Source organism: Oncorhynchus mykiss, chromosome 5 (assembly GCF_013265735.2).
Source record: "Oncorhynchus mykiss isolate Arlee chromosome 5, USDA_OmykA_1.1, whole genome shotgun sequence".
Lineage (NCBI taxonomy): Eukaryota > Metazoa > Chordata > Actinopteri > Salmoniformes > Salmonidae > Oncorhynchus > Oncorhynchus mykiss.
The window spans coordinates 89,726,946-89,743,864 of record NC_048569.1 but is presented as its reverse complement, the minus strand read 5'-3'; the positions used below and the strand labels follow the sequence as shown (position 1 = coordinate 89,743,864).

Here is a 16,919-nt window from a genome sequence, read left to right as displayed (position 1 = left end):
GGCGAGAGGGAGTCCAGTAAAGGACAACAGAGGAAGGGAGGTAGGGAGGGAGTCCAGTAGAGGACAATAGAGGAAGGGAGGGAGTCCAGTAAAGGACAACAGAGGAAGGGAGGAAGTCCAGTAGAGGACAACAGAGGAAGGGAAGGCGAGAGAGAGGGAGTCCAGTAGAGGACAACATAGGAAGGGAGGGAGGGAGTCCAGTAGAGGACAACAGAGGAAGGGAGGGAGGGAGGGAGTCCAGTAGAGGACAACAGAGGAAGGGAGGGAGTCCAGTAGAGGACAACAGGAAGGGAGGGAGGGAGTCCAGTAGAGGACAACAGAGGAAGGGAGGGAGGGAGTCCAATAGAGGACAACATAGGAAGGGAGGGAGGGAGTCCAATAGAGGACAACAGAGGAAGGGAGGGAGGGAGTCCAGTAGAGGACAACAGGAAGGGAGGGAGGGAGTCCAGTAGAGGACAACATAGGAAGGGAGGGAGGGAGTCCAGTAGAGGACATCAGAGGAAGGGAGGGTGGGAGGGAGTCCAGTAGAGAACAACAGGAAGGGAGGGAGGGAGTCCAGTAGAGGACAACAGGAAGGGAGGGAGGGAGTCCAGTAAAGGACAACAGAGGAAGGGGGGGAGGGAGGGAGTCCAGTAAAGGACAACAGAGGAAGGGAGGGAGTCCATTAGAGGACAACAGAGGAAGGGAAGGAGAGAGAGAGGGAGTCCAGTAGAGGACAACATAGGAAGGGAGGGAGGGAGTCCAGTAGAGGACAACAGAGGAAGAGAGGGAGGGAGGGAGTCCAGTAGAGGACAACAGGAAGGGAGGGAGGGAGGGAGTCCAGTAGAGCACAACAGGAAGGGAGGGAGGGAGTCCAGTAAAGGACAACAGGAAGGGAGGGAGGGAGTCCAGTAGAGGACAACATAGGAAGGGAGGGAGGGAGTCCAGTAGAGGACAACAGAGGAAGGGAGGGAGGGAGGGAGTCCAGTAGAGGACAACAGGAAGGGAGGGAGGGAGTCCAGTAGAGGACAACAGGAAGGGAGGGAGGGAGTCCAGTAGAGGACAACAGAGGAAGGGAGGGAGGGAGTCCAGTAGAGGACAACAGAGGAAGGGAGGGAGGGAGGGAGTCCAGTAGAGGACAACAGGAAGGGAGGGAGGGAGTCCAGTAGAGGACAACAGGAAGGGAGGGAGGGAGTCCAGTAGAGGACAACAGAGGAAGGGAGGGAGGGAGTCCAGTAGAGGACAACAGAGGACGGGAGGGAGTCCAATAGAGGACAACATAGGAAGGGAGGGAGGGAGTCCAGTAGAGGACAACAGAGGAAGGGATGGAGTCCAGTAGAGGACAACAGGAAGGGAGGGAGGGAGTCCAGTAGAGGACAACATAGGAAGGGGGGAGGGAGTCCAGTAGAGGACAACAGAGGAAGGGAGGGAGGGAGGGAGTCCAGTAGAGGACAACAGGAAGGGAGGGAGGGAGTCCAGTAGAGGACAACAGGAAGGGAGGGAGGAAGTCCAGTAAAGGACAACAGAGGAAGGGAGGGAGGGAGGGAGGGAGTCCAGTAAAGGACAACAGAGGAAGGGAGGGAGTCCAGTAGAGGACAACAGGAAGGGAGGGAGGGAGTCCAGTAGAGGACAACAGGAAGGGAGGGAGTCCAGTAAAGGACAACAGGAAGGGAGGGAGGGAGTCCAGTAGAGGACAACATAGGAAGGGAGGGAGGGAGTCCAGTAGAGGGCAACAGAGGAAGGGAGGGAGGGAGGGAGTCCAGTAGAGGACAACAGGAAGGGAGGGAGGGAGTCCAGTAGAGGACAACAGGAAGGGAGGGATGGAGTCCAGTAGATGACAACAGAGGAAGGGAGGGAGGGAGTCCAGTAGAGGACAACATAGGAAGGGAGGGAGGGAGTCCAGTAGAGGACAACAGAGGAAGGAAAGGAGAGAGAGAGGGAGTCCAGTAGAGGACAACAGAGGAAGTAAAGGAGAGAGAGAGGGAGTCCAGTAGAGGACAACAGAGGAAGGAAAGGAGAGAGAGAGGGAGTACAGTAGAGGACAACAGAGGAAGGAAAGGAGAGAGAGAGGGAGTCCAGTAGAGGACAACAGAGGAAGGAAAGGAGAGAGAGAGGGAGTCCAGTAGAGGACAACAGAGGAAGGAAAGGAGAGAGAGAGGGAGTCCAGTAGAGGACAACATAGGAAGGGAGGGAGGGAGTCCAGTAGAGGACAACAGAGGAAGGGAGGGAGGGAGTCCAGTAGAGGACAACATAGGAAGGGAGGGAGGGAGTCCAGTAGAGGACAACAGAGGAAGGGAGGGAGGGAGTCCAGTAGAGGACAACAGGAAGGGAGGGAGGGAGTCCAGTAGAGGACAACAGAGGAAGAAAAGGGGAGAGAGAGGGAGTCCAGTAGAGGACAACACATGGAGGGAGGGGACAACAGAGGGAGGGAGAGAGGGATACTGTCTCTATATTTCTAGCCCTTTACCCTATCATTTTGCTGTTCTTTCTCCTCAGACACGTCATTCAACGATGTCTGTTTAATCAAGATCACAGTGACAGAAAGAAACATAGCGAGGAAAGACTGCTTTTTCTCTTTCATTTCTTGAAAGGAGACACGAGACAGTTGCCCTGTGGCCAAATGAACAACTCTTACATTTCCTGTGATGAGAGAGATATTGTAAAGCAGAAAGCCTCTCCCAAGGCAGACCACTTGGTAGAGATCCCTCTGTAATATTCTCCACAGAAAGAAAAACATCTAGCAGATATTACCGCAAGCCATTTGTAATTTTACGTACACTGCCTCCGATTCCAACTGTACAGCATTACACTGTGTGGAGCACTGAGGTCATTGATAGGGGGATTTTTTCTGCGACATTGAAAGAAACAGAGACATGGTATAGGGTGGTACTGTTGGTTACCACGGTAACACATAATACAGTACAGAGTGAGGTAATTATGGGGGGAAGTTTTAAGTCATTTAGGAGTGGGACATTGAAGGATCATTTGGGCTGTAGTTCTGAGATGAATTGTATTGTGGGAAGAGAAAGGATACGTGTGTCCTTGATGATGACGTCCCTGGTGACCTGGTGGACCACCATCTGGTACAACACATAGACAATCTGACACACAAACTCATCATCCTCCTGTTGGGCTATAGGGAGGGAGACAGAGAGACAGAGAGAGGTGAAACAACACAGACAATCTGATCATCCTCCTGTTGGGCTATAGGGAGGGAGAGAGAGAGACAGAGAGAGGTGAAACAACACATAGACAATCTGACACACAAACTCATCATCCTCCTGTTGGGCTATAGGGAGGGAGAGAGAGAGACAGAGAGAGGTGAAACAACACATAGACAATCTGACACACAAACTCATCATCCTCCTGTTGGGCTATAGGGAGGGAGAGAGAGAGAGACAGAGAGATGTAAAACAACAGACAATCTGATCGTCCTCCTGCTGGGCTATAGGGAGGGAGAGAGAGAGAGACAGAGAGAGGTGAAACAACACAGACAAACTCATCATCCTCCTGTTGGGCTATAGGGAGGGAGAGAGAGAGAGACAGAGAGAGGTGAAACGACAGACAATCTGATCGTCCTTCTGCTGGGCTATAGGGAGGGAGAGAGAGAGAGACAGAGAGAGGTGAAACAACACAGACAAACTCATCATCCTCCTGTTGGGCTATAGGGAGGGAGAGAGAGAGAGACAGAGAGAGGTGAAACAACACAGACAATCTGATCGTCCTCCTGCTGGGCTATAGGGAGGGAGAGAGAGAGAGACAGAGAGAGGTGAAACAACACAGACAATCTGATCGTCCTCCTGTTGGGCTATAGGGAGGGAGAGAGAGAGAGACAGAGAGAGGTGAAACAACAGACAATCTGATCGTCCTCCTGCTGGGCTATAGGGAGGGAGAGAGAGAGAGACAGAGAGAGGTGAAACGACAGACAATCTGATCGTCCTCCTGCTGGGCTATAGGGAGGGAGAGAGAGAGAGACAGAGAGAGGTGAAACGACAGACAATCTGATCGTCCTCCTGCTGGGCTATAGGGAGGGAGAGAGAGAGAGACAGAGAGAGGTGAAACAACACAGACAATCTGATCGTCCTCCTGTTGGGCTATAGGGAGGGAGAGAGAGAGAGACAGAGAGAGGTGAAACAACACAGACAATCTGATCGTCCTCCTGCTGGGCTATAGGGAGGGAGAGAGAGAGAGACAGAGAGAGGTGAAACAACAGACAATCTGATCGTCCTCCTGCTGGGCTATAGGGAGGGAGAGAGAGAGACAGAGAGAGGTGAAACAACACAGACAAACTCATCATCCTCCTGTTGGGCTATAGGGAGGGAGAGAGAGAGAGACAGAGAGAGGTGAAACAACACAGACAAACTCATCATCCTCCTGTTGGGCTATAGGGAGGGAGAGAGAGAAGAGACAGAGAGATGTAAAACAACAGACAATCTGATCGTCCTTCTGCTGGGCTATAGGGAGGGAGAGAGAGAAGAGACAGAGAGAGGTGAAACGACAGACAATCTGATCGTCCTTCTGCTGGGCTATAGGGAGGGAGAGAGAGAGAGACAGAGAGAGGTGAAACGACAGACAATCTGATTGTCCTCCTGTTGGGTAGACACACAGGCACAGACATATGGAGGTCAGGACACAGAGCTCCCCTGAAGAATGTAGTATTTCACTGGAATAACCTCCATTCTGCTCCATCTTAACATTAACCCTGTAGATAGTGGAACCGCTCATGGGTCCTAACTACTACCTACCGTTGAGCAGCTCGATGAGAGCAGGGATGATGCCAGACTTAGCCATTGTGGCAGCACAGGAGTCGTCCATGGACACCGTCCCTATCATGATCACCACCTCTAGGATCAGGTCATCCTCTGCCGAGCCTGGTGGTGGGCGGGGGCAGAGGTCAGGGTTCAAAGAGATCAAAGCTGAGAAGGTGGAGGTCACTAAGGTCAAAGGTAACAGGCCCCAGTGCGTGTGCTCTCTAACATCATCCCATGATGTAGGACCAGTCAGTGACACAGAAAGTGTTGTTGAAGGTTATCGGTTAGAGAGGTTTGCAAATGTTATCGCAGATGTAGCTAAATGCTTAAGTTTATAGCTCCAACAGGGTAGTAATATCTAACAATACACACGCAAAAAAATTCAGAAATTAAGAAATATCAGAACAAGCAATGTCAGAGTCCAGAACATAGCATCATGCTGTGGGGATGTTTTTTTAGCGGCAGGAATGGGAGACTAGTCAGAATCGAGGGAAAGATGAACGAAGCAAAGTACAGAGAGATCCTCGATGAAAACTTGTTCTACAGTGCTCAGGACCTCAGACTGGGGTGAAAGATTACCATCCAACAGGACAACGACTATAAGCACACAGCCAAGACAACACAGCACTGGCTTCGGGACAAGTCTCTGAATGTCCTTGAGTGGGCCAGCCAGAGCCCGGACTTGTACCTGATCGAACATTTCTCGAGAGACCTGAAAATAGCTGTGCAGCAACGCCCCCCATCTAACCTGATAGAGCTTGAGAGGATCTGTAGAGAAGAATGGGACAAACTCCCCAAATACAGGTGTGCCAAGCTTGTAGTGTCATACCCAAGAAGACTCGATGCTGTAATCGCTGCCCAAGGTGCTTCAACAAAGGACTGAGTAAAGGGTCTGAATACTTATGTAAATGTGCTAAGTTTTTAAAATTTCTAATACAGTTGCAAAAATTTCTAATGTCTGTTTTTGCTTAGTCATTATGGATTATTGTGTGTAGATTGATGAGGGGAGTGATGTGATGTGTACACAGAGGAACTTGAAGCTTTTCACCCTCTCCACTCTCCACGTGGATGGGGCGGGCTCTCAACATGGATGGGGGCGGGCTCTCCACGTGGATGGGGGCGGGCTCTCAACATGGCTGCGAATGTTTATTGTTTTATTTCTGCCTTTTCTATTCCAGACATTCTGAAATTCACTAAAGCATCCCATGTATGTAACTTTAGTCTTTCTCTTTTCAATGATTCATGGATGGGGCGGGCTCTCAACATGAATGGGGGCGGGCTCTCAACATGGATGGGGCCTGGCTCTCAACATGGATGGGGGCGGGCTCTCAACATGGATGGGGGCGGGCTCTCAACATGGATGGGGGCGGGCTCTCAACATGGATGGGGGCGGGCTCTCAACATGGATGGGGGCGGGCTCTCAACATGGATGGGGCCTGGCTCTCAACATGAATGGGGCCTGGCTCTCAACATGGATGGGGGCGGGCTCTCAACATGGATGGGGGCGGGCTCTCAACATGGATGGGGGTGGGCTCTCAACATGGATGGGGGCGGGCTCTCAACATGGATGGGGGCGGGCTCTCAACATGGATGGGGGCGGGCTCTCAACATGGATGGGGGCGGGCTCTCAACATGGATGGGGGCGGGCTCTCAACATGGATGGGGGCGGGCTCTCAACATGGATGGGGGAGGGCTCTCAACATGGATGGGGGAGGGCTCTCAACATGGATGGGGCGGGCTATCAACATGGATGGGGGCGGGCTCTCAACATGGATGGGGCGGGCTCTCAACATGGATGGGGGCAGGCTATCAACATGGATGGGGCGGGCTATCAACATGGATGGGGGCGGGCTCTCAACATGGATGGGGGCGGTCTCTCAACATGGATGGGGGCGGGCTCTCTCTGCAGTCTCCTAAAGTCCAATATCAACTCCTTCATTTGTTGACGTTGAGGGAAGGGTTATTATCCTGGCACCACTCCACCAGGGCCCTCACCTTCTCCCTGTAGGCTGTCTCGTTGTTGTTGGCAAATCAGGCCTACCACTGTTGAGTTGGAGATGTGCGTGGCCACGTAGAGTACAGGAGGGGACTGAGCACGCATTTTTGTGGGGCCACCGTGTTGATGAACAGCGTGGCGGATGTGCTGTTACCTACCTTCATCACCTGGGGTTGGCCCGTCAGGAAGTCTAGGACCCAGTTGCACATGAAGGGGTTTAAACCCAGGACCATGAGTTTAGTGATGAGCTTGGAGGGCATTATGGTCTTGAAGGCTGAGCTGTAGTCGATGAACAGGATTTTTACATAGGTATTCCTCTTGTTTTTAGCTCGTCCGGCAGCAAGGCGTCAGTGCCCAAAACGTGTCTGGCTTTCCCCTTATTATTCGTGATTGTCTCTACCTCATACTTCTTGCATTTGAGCCGTTGAATTGTGACTACACTTTGTCCCTGTACTGTCGTTTTGCCTCTTTGATTGCCTTAGAGGGCATAGCTGGTCTGTTTGTACACGTTCGTGTTCCCAGTCACCTTGGCGTGGTTTAATGGGGTGGTTAGCGCTTTTCAGTTTTGAGCGAATGCTGCCATTTATCCACATTTTTTGGTTTGGATAAGTTCTAATCATCACAGTAAGAACAACATCCTCTATGTACCTGATGAACTCAGTCACTGAGTCAGTGTATACGTTAATACTATTCCCAGTCTGCGTGATCAAACAGTCTTGAAGCATAGATTCTGATTGGTCAGACCAATATTAAAACTGTCCTTACTACGGGTATTTTCTTTTTAAGTATCTGCCTATAGCAAAATGGAGGCGTGATCTGATTTGCCGAAGGGAGGACGAGGGAGGGCATTGTAGACATTACAGTAACAGTGTTCAACAGTGATTGAGCGGCACAGATGTGTTGATATTTTCCTCAGATTTCCTTTATTCAAGTCTCCAGCTATAACAAACGCAGCCTCAGGATATGTGGTTCCCAGTTTGCACAAACTCCAGTGTAGTTCCTTGAGAGCTGTCGCGGAGTCGGCTTTGGGGTGGACATATACGGCCGTGACGATGACTGAAGTGAATTCTCTCAGGAGGTAATGAGGCCGGCATTTGATGGTGAGATACTCCAGATCGGGAGAACAAAGGAACTGGAGTTCCTGTACGCTACCACAATCACACCATGAGTAGTTAATCATGAAACATACACCTCTGCCTTTCTTTTTCTCTGAGTTCCTTCTTCCTGTTCTTCGCGATATATGGAAAACCCCGCTGACTGAATGGACGAGGACAGCATATCCGGAGAGAGCCATGATTCAGTAAAACAGAGTATGTAACAGTTCCTGACGTCTCTCTGGAAGGAGATCCTCACCCTAAGCTTGTCTACTTTATTGTCCAGGGACTGAGCATTAGCGCGTAATATACTCGGAAGCGGTGGATGGTATGCATGCTTCCTGAGTCTCACTATGAACCAACTCCTTGTTCCTCTTTTCCGGGGACGACGACTTGGAGCAGCCCCTGGCATGAACGGAATTGCCTCGGAAGTTCAAACAAAGGATCCAATTCAGGGAATTAGAACGTCTGGTTGAAATTCTGGTGAGTGACCGCTGATCTAATTTCCCAAAGTTATTTCCGGTTGTAGGTAATAATGCAAGAAACATTCCGAGCAAATAATTTAAGAAATAAGACAAACAAAAAGTTGTCTAGGAGCTAGAAACAGGGCAGCCATGTCTGTTGGCACCATCTTGTCATCTTTCTCAAATTCATCAGGGTGAATGCACAGCATCAGTCCCCCCCAACTTTTATCCCCCTCTCTGCCTCCCTCCCTCCATGGTTTGAGGTGGTCTTTGAGGCCTACCTGGTTTGAGGCGGTCTTTGAGGCCTACCTGGTTTGGGGTGGCCTTTGAGGCCTACCTGGTTTGGGGTGGCCTTTGAGGCCTACCGGGTTTGGGGTGGCCTTTGAGGCCTACCTGGTTTGGGGTGGCCTTTGAGGCCTACCTGGTTTGGGGTGGCCTTTGAGGCCTACCTGGTTTGGGGTGGTCTTTGAGGCCTACCTGGTTTGAGGTGGTCTTTGAGGCCTACCTGTTTTGGGGTGGCCTTTGAGGCCTACCTGGTTTGAGGTGGTCTTTGAGGTAGGGCACCAGGTTGTACTCCTTCAGCACCAGTTCCCAGTCCAGGTCAGGGATGGTGAGGTTAGCCAGAGTCCCCAGACACTCTATCACATACTCCTCCCTCTCCTCCGCTCCCATCTGAGCCGCTAGGTCACCCACATAGTCCTTATGAGGTACGAGAAGGGGGTTGGTTACTATAGAGACACAGGGCAGGGTTCAGCACTACAATATTTGTTCTAATAGTGTAGCTATGGATTCAGTAACTAGCATAAGAACACAGATCATGTGAGCCTGTCTAGCCTTATCCGTCTATATCCATACTAAGCATGTTGAAGCTCATCAGTGTTAAGAGTGTGAGTAAGTCCAGTACTCACTATGAAGAGGTTCTTGGTGGGTCCGTCATGTTGTGACAAGTTCCTGATCATCTTCATGATAAGAACATCCTTTAACTTCAGACCCCTCTTCATCAGCATCTTCAGACCATTACCTAGGCACAGGAGAACAGCATTAGGAGTGAGTGTGAGTGTGTGTGTGTGTGTGTGTGTGTGTTGTACCTTCACAGATGACCTGTGCGTTCCTCTTGTTGGCAGCCAGGTTGATGCAGAAGGCGATGAGCTCAGGTTCCATGTGGCTCTCACCACACTCAAACAGCATCTTCATCAACTGTCAATCAATCATCAATACCAATTCATCATCAATCATTATAGTTGGCCAGCAGTCAGTCAGTGTGTTATGGGTGTGTCTGTTGCCAAGCCTTTCTCTCTACTGTTTGTGTATGGATGTTTGCTTGGTGACATCATTGGCTGAGTGGATGAATCACATCATCACCATGTTGATGACAATGGTCTACATAGCTTCCATACAGTCATTTAGTGGGTCGCCATGGTGACACAGGTTGGGTTAAGCGCAGAGTACGGGAACAGGCAGCCCTTCCCTGAGGTGAGCAGAAAGGTAGAGGTACAGTACACTCGTTGCTGTCTAATCAGGTCTGTGCCTGTCAAGACCCTGGAGGGGAAACCTGAAAGGGCTTGCAAACAGACAACGAGGAGAGAGAGAAATAGAGAGCAAGAGAGAGATGGAGAGAGAGAAGGGGGGGGGGGAGAGAGAGGGAGGGGGAGTGGCCACCAGGAAACGGCCTTGGAGGTCAACTTTGGGCGGGCACAGGTTCAAAAACGAGTCGCCCACAGCCCCTGCCCTCTGCTCCCCGTCTCCTTCTCTGATTTAACATTAAACAGGAAAGGCTTTAAGCAGGGGCACTGCAGGCCCGCTCCCAGTGAGGAGTCAGCAGTGTGCAATCACACACACACACACACACACACACACACACACACACACACACACACACAGGCCCCGAGTCGGGTATCACATACCAGGGGCCCTGGACCCCAAATCAGCCCCGTCTAGACTCTCTGGCACCTGCCTCTGCTTATTTACCACAGCACAGCCAGAGGAGGCCTAGCGCCATACTACACAGCACACCCTCACTATCTAACCCCTCACTGCCCTCCACCCCCACTATCTAACCCCTCACTGCCCTCCACCCCCACCATCTAACCCCTCACGGCCCTCCACCCCCACCATCTAACCCCTCACTGCCCTCCACCCCCACCATCTAACCCCTCACTGCCCTCCACCCCCACCATCTAACCCCTCCACCCCCACCATCTAACCCCTCACTGCCCTCCATCCCTCACTGCCCTCTACCCCTCCACCCCCACTAACTAACCCCTCACTGCCCTCCACCCCCACTATCTAACCCCTCACTGCCCTCCATCCCTCACTGCCCTCTATCCCCACTATCTTACCCCTCACTGCCCTCCACCCCCACTATCTAACCCCTCACTGCCCTCCACCCCTCACTGCCCTCTATCCCCACTATCTAACCCCTCACTGCCCTCCACCCCCACTATCTAACCCCTCATTGCCCTCCACCCCTCACTCTTCTCCTCTCTACCTTTCCTCTCTGGGCCTGGGGCACATCCTGACCCAGCTCTTCTCACCTCTACCTCTCCCCCCTGGGCCTGGGTCAGGCCTTGCCCCAGGCCCAGGGGGGAGACGTAGAGAGAAAAGCTAGGTCAGGCCTGCCTGGTAGAGAGGAGAAGAGCTGGGTCAGGCCTTGCCCCAGGCCCAGTGGGGAGAGGTAGAGAGAAGAGCTAGGTCAGGCCTGCCTGGTAGAGAGGAGAAGAGCTGGGTCAGGCCTTGCCCCAGGCCCAGGGGGAGAGGTAGAGAGAAGAGCTAGGTCAGGCCTGCCTGGTAGAGAGGAGAAGAGCTGGGTCAGGCCTGGTAGAGAGAAAGAGAGAAAGGAAAAGGATTAGGGGAGGGAAGGATATGTTGAGCTGGCCAAAGAGCAAGGGCAACAAAATAGGTAGCTTGATGAGGAAAACTGTCCAGAAAGAGAGAGGGAAGATGGTGAGTAGAGGGGGTCAAGACCATCCCTAGAGGGGAGGGGGTTAGAGGGCCTGGGGTCAAAGGTCTATTTCCGGTCATGCTGCTACCCAGCATCCTTTCTGACACTCCGACCCCGCAGGGCAGATCTACTGGCGACACGAACCACTACACAAACAACCCTGTTTATGAGCATCTGGCCCGCATTTACACCCAATCTTACAACACAAACAGAATAAACATTTAAGTAATCTATGAAAGACTGACAGGAAATCAGACATAACGTAATCAATATGACATCTCCTCAAATCCATTCTGACATCACTCAAATCTTGAACACTCAAAATCAATTTTCTAGATGCAGCGCTCCAATTAGTAAAAAGAAAACAAGTGGTATGAATAAATGGAGCTTTCATCACAGTGAGAGTGAAGGCTGGTCAGCTGTCCTCCGGTGTTTGGGTGCAGATGTACCGCGTCCCCCTCTCTCTCCATCCCGCTCTTTCTCTCTCCATTCTTCCCACTCTCACAAGCACTCTCATTCTCTGTCCATCCACCCCTCTGTCCATCCATCCCCGGCTCTCCATCTATCCCTCTCCACCCCTCCCTCTCTCTCTCGCTCATGAATAATTCCAGGGTTGTTAGCCTCGATGCTAATGCTGTCTGGTCTGCAGCCCTGGCCCCTGGGTGTACATTACCCAGTCTTACCTGTGGTATGCAGTCTGTGTAGGCAAACATGGACTTGAATCGGTCATCCACACTGATGTGGTACAGAATGCACATACACAGCTGTCCCTGCTTCTCGTCAGCTGGAACATAAACAGAGAGAGAGAGAGAAGAGAAGCACAGAGGCAGAGAGACATAGACAGAGAGAGAGACATAGACAGAGAGACATAGACAGAGAGAGAGACAGAGAGAGAGAGAAGAGAAGCACAGAGACAGAGAGACAGACAGAGAGAGAGAGAAGAGAAGCACAGAGACAGAGAGACATAGAGAGAGAGAGAGAAGAGAAGCACAGAGACAGAGAGACATAGACAGAGACAGAGAGACATAGACAGAGAGAGAGACAGAGAGAGAGAGAAGAGAAGCACAGAGACAGAGAGACATAGACAGAGAGAGAGACAGACAGAGAGACATAGACAGAGAGAGAGAGAAGAGAAGCACAGAGACAGAGAGACATAGACAGAGAGAGAGAGAGAGAAGAGAAGCACAGAGACAGAGACATAGACAGAGAGAGAGACAGACAGAGAGAGAGACATAGACAGAGAGAGAGACAGAGGTGAATGAATAAATTAATGAGGAGCTAAAGACTTACATTCTGCTTCATGGGACGAGACTAGTGTGCGACACACACGTCCACTACAATACAGGTTAAATAACATACAGGTTAAATAACATACAGTTAACCACCACTCTAAAACGATATGGTTTAGTAGTAGAAAAGCTAGCTATGCAAAGACAATGAAAACATGTTCTTATTGCAGGTTTATAGGAGGTTATTTTACAGCAGTCTGAAGGACGTGGCTCTGACTCTGTGTTAAACTGTCAGGTAGCTCTGCTCTCTCAGAGTGTTTAGGAGTTTGACCCAAACCACTGCAGGGCAAATGCAGTCCTCTCCAGAGAGGCAGCGAACTAACACCATGGAGTCACTGAAACGTCTGAGGACCTAAGTAGTTTTAAGACTGGTCTGTAGAGGTAGAGGGGCCGACCACATTGAGTCAGAACAGAACTAGCGATGGTGATGGGCCTCAGCAAGACCACTGATCTGACAGAGCAGAGCAACCCAGTCCAGTACTAACTGGTCCTAAGCCGTGGTCAGGGATCATGCAGGGGAGGCAGCCTACTGGAACCAGATGGGCTCACTGAACTGCTGGAAACAAGGGAAAAGAGACGGCTTGGAGGTTTCATTGGGAAAACAGGAGGAAGCATCAATTTTACTGCCTTTAATAAAGCTACGCTGCTCAGGCCTTTGCAGTGCCACGATTGGCACAAACATGTGCTTCTCATTAGTGTTGCCCTCAACCTATACCTAAACACACTCACATGAGCTTGCACACAAGACACACTCACACTCATCTGACCTGGCAAACTCCCTCACTACACCGGTAGAAACATGGAGGATCCTTTATGGGAAAAGAGAGAGACCCCATTAAAAATGTTCAAAACACCACTAGAGCCTCAGTGAAAGAAAGAGTGGGGAGCTGTTAAGAATTATCTAGAGTGTTCAGGGGCAGTTAGTGGGAGAGCTAAACTCCAATTACACCCTGTTCTGATTTAAAACCACTCAACCTTGATAAAATCACACCGCCACGCATTAGTGGTCTCTGGGGCAGTTTTGTGGACAGTATACTATTGTTGTTAGTACAATGTATTGAGTGAATAAGAATACTGGTTCAATCTTCAAAGACAAAAAAAACCCAAAGAAAATGTCCCTGCAATAGTCAATCAGTGCAATGGAATGATTCTGGAATAAATAAGGAGCATTTACTTTACTGTAAAACGTGGTACTTCAGCAGCACCCATGACAGATAGTCACGTCAACAACAAAGAGTCAGTGGTCAGGTGAAGGGTTGAAAGGATTGAGATGTCGTAGTTGGTCCTAAATCCTGGTTGAGATGGAGGGATCAGGAGGAAGGTGAAGAGGAGGAGTAACCCACACTTTCCCCTTTCATCTTATCAGCCCGGGTTGGGAAACCCTAGCGGGGGCTGATGGGACAGGGATCAGAGGGATGGCAGACGTCACCTCACACCCTCACAGCAGAACAGAGCAGAGAAGAAAGGTTATCTCTCTGGAGATAAGAGGAGCATCTCTGGACACAAACATAGAGGCGAGGACACCACATCACAGAGGCTAGAGGATGATTAATAAGGCCTCGATTCTTCCGAGTTTGAAATCACACGCGCGCATGCTCGCGGGCGCACACACACTCTCTAAAATCAGCACAGGAGGTTGGTGGCATCTTGGGGAGGACGGACTCGTGGTATTGACTGGAGCGGAATGGTGTCAAATACATCAAACACATGGTTTCCATAGTTTCCATGTGTTTGATGCCATTCCATTCACTCTCCGTTTCAGCCATTATTATGAGCCGTCCTCCCCTCAGCAGCCTCCACTGAAAATGAGATATATTCAGCTATGTTTAGCCTAAGCGTGGACAGGACGTGCGCCTGTACATGATGTGTGTATGCGTAGGTGCGCGTGCACATGTGTATGTCTCATTCTAAAAGAAAAGAAAGAAAATCCCTCCCAAATCTCTGTAGACCCCTCCTCAGCCTCTCCGGCCGGCTCCTACAAAAACAACATTTATGCTGGGGCCCAGAGTGTTATTCTAACAAATATATTATATTAATTATGCAAGTTACCCGACACTCCCTGGAGAGGCTTCAAAGGGCCCATCGCAGATGCTCCCAGCCGTGCCACATGACCCCCTGGATGAGCTAAAGCACCAATCACACACTGGATCTTGTTTCAGGAAGTCATTTTTCTAATGGCCACCAGAGCCAGAACCAGCCTCGCTGTGTCCACAGCTCTATAACAGCCTGCACCTGCACACACTGACACACACTTACTTAGACATACTGAAACGCACACACACACACACTCTCAAACACACACAGGGAGTTGTGTCTGTCAGTACCTAGCATTAAGGAGAGTTTGTGGATGAGTCCAGCCTGAACCATCTGGCTGCGGAGGCCTGTGTCAAAGGAGAGGTTGAGGAGCAGACGCAGGGTAGTGTTGAGTAGGTTCTCATGATCACAGGCCAGCAGCCTGGCCAGTTTCTCCACCGCATGCATCTCTGCCTGAACACCAGGGAAAAGCCTAGTTACTCAACACATCGCGGTAGAAAGTACACCTCTACACAGCCTAAAGTGTCATCTGTCACAATGGTATGCCCCAGAGTAATCTTCTGCTCTACACTCACTAAAGTCTGTACTAGAAGACATTTAAAAAAATACTCTTACCCTAACAAAATGTAAACCATTAGAGATGACCTCAATCGGAGGACCTGTGACTTTCTATGTATTTTCCTCACCATGTTGAGACTCCTGGCCTTTATTTCTCCTCCTTCATCCTTGCATTCCTCCCCCTCTCTATCCCCCTCTCTCTCCTCTCTATCCCCTCTCCCTATCCCCTCTCCATCCCTCTCCATCCCCCTCTCCCTCCCTCTCTATCCCCTCTCTCTATCCCCTCTCCCTCTATCCCCCTCTCCCTCCCTCTCTATCCCCCTCTCCCTCCCTCTCTATCCCCCTCTCCCTCCCTCTCTCTATCCCCTCTCCCTCCCTCTCTCTATCCCCTCTCCCTCTCTCTATCCCCCTCTCCCTCCCTCTCCCTCCCTCTCTATCCCCCTCTCCCTCCCTCTCTATCCCCTCTCTCTATCACCTCTCCCTCTATCCCCCTCTCCCTCCCTCTCTATCCCCCTCTCCCTCCCTCTCTATCCCCCTCTCCCTCCCTCTCTATCCCCTCTCTCTATCCCCTCTCCCTCTATCCCCCTCTCCCTCCCCCTCTCCCTCCCTCTCTATCCCCCTCCCTCTCTATCCCCCTCCCTCTCTATCCCCCTCTCCCTCCCTCTCTATCCCCCTATATCCCCTCTCCCTATCCCCTCTCCCTCTCCCTATCCCCCTCTCCCCTCTCCCTATCCCCTCTCCCTCTCTCTATGCCCCTCTCCCTCCCTCTCTCTCCCTCCCTCTCTATCCCACTCTCCCTCCCTCTCTATCCCACTCTCCCTCGATCTCTATCCCCCTCTCCCTCGATCTCTATCCCCCTCTCCCTCGATCTCTATCCCCCTCTCCCTCGATCTCTATCCCCCTCTCCCTCCCTCTCTATCCCCCTCTCCCTATCCCCTCTCCCTATCCCCTCTCCCTATCCCCTCTCTCTATCCCCTCTCTCTATCCCCTCTCCCTCTCTCTATCCCACTCTATCCCCCTCCCTTCCTCTCTCCCTCCCTCCCTCACCATGTCGTTCTTGTTCTCCAGGAAGATGCTGAGTTTCTTGAGGAAGGAGACCACGAGCACCAGTAGCTCCTCGTCCTCCCGGTCCAGGGTCTTCACCAGCATGTGGACGATGTTCTTGTTCCTCATTTTCAGCTCTGTGCGTGTGTCCTCAGCCAGGTTTAACAACAGGTACAGAGCCACTGGGGAGCACAGGGAGAGGACTTGGGACTTGAGAATTATTATTATAACCAATGCAAACATTTTTTAAATAATAATATACTATGTAATAATGTAAATGTAAAAAAATATGTAGAATACTATGTAATACTATCACATAATCACCATGTTATTATCATAATAATACTTGTAAAAGGAAGTTATACCATGTAATATTGTCATGTTATCACCATGTTATTACCATGTAATAACTGATATACCAAATATACAATGCAATGTAATCACTATGTTATTAATTGTAATATTATTGCTTATTACATCATTGCATTATCAAGCACTAACAGTGCTGCTCAACACGTCGCTGGCCTTCTGCTCAATGCGTCGCTGGCCTTCTGCTCAACGCGTCGCTGGCCTTCTGCTCAGCGCGTCGCGTCGCTGGCCTTCTGCTCAACGCGTCGCTGGCCTTCTGCTCAGCGCGTCGCTGGCCTTCTGCTCAGCGCGTCGCTGGCCTTCTGCTCAGCGCATCGCTGGCCTTCTGCTCAGTGCGTCGCTGGCCTTCTGCTCAGCGCGTCGCTGGCCTTCTGCTCAACGCGTCGCTGGCCTTCTGCTC

At 50.9% G+C, this 16,919-nt stretch overlaps 1 protein-coding gene across 3 annotated transcripts in view; it reads right to left on the bottom strand.

Annotated features, from left to right (window-relative positions):
* The window catches only part of kifap3a (kinesin-associated protein 3a), a 41,912-nt gene that overhangs the window by 18,485 nt on the left and 6,508 nt on the right, over positions 1–16,919 (bottom strand). For all 3 annotated transcript variants that reach the window (XR_005051888.1, XM_036978727.1, XM_036978729.1), the window contains 8 exons: positions 16,154–16,332; positions 14,839–15,001; positions 11,909–12,009; positions 9,373–9,481; positions 9,193–9,305; positions 8,818–8,983; positions 4,725–4,850; positions 3,014–3,112 (listed from right to left, as the gene is read on the bottom strand). Coding sequence is in view for 2 of the 3 variants with exons in the window: in XM_036978727.1 (XP_036834622.1) it covers positions 3,014–3,112; positions 4,725–4,850; positions 8,818–8,983; positions 9,193–9,305; positions 9,373–9,481; positions 11,909–12,009; positions 14,839–15,001; positions 16,154–16,332 (1,056 nt within the window). In the remaining variant the exon portion in view is untranslated. The remainder of the gene's footprint in view (positions 1–3,013; positions 3,113–4,724; positions 4,851–8,817; positions 8,984–9,192; positions 9,306–9,372; positions 9,482–11,908; positions 12,010–14,838; positions 15,002–16,153; positions 16,333–16,919) is intronic.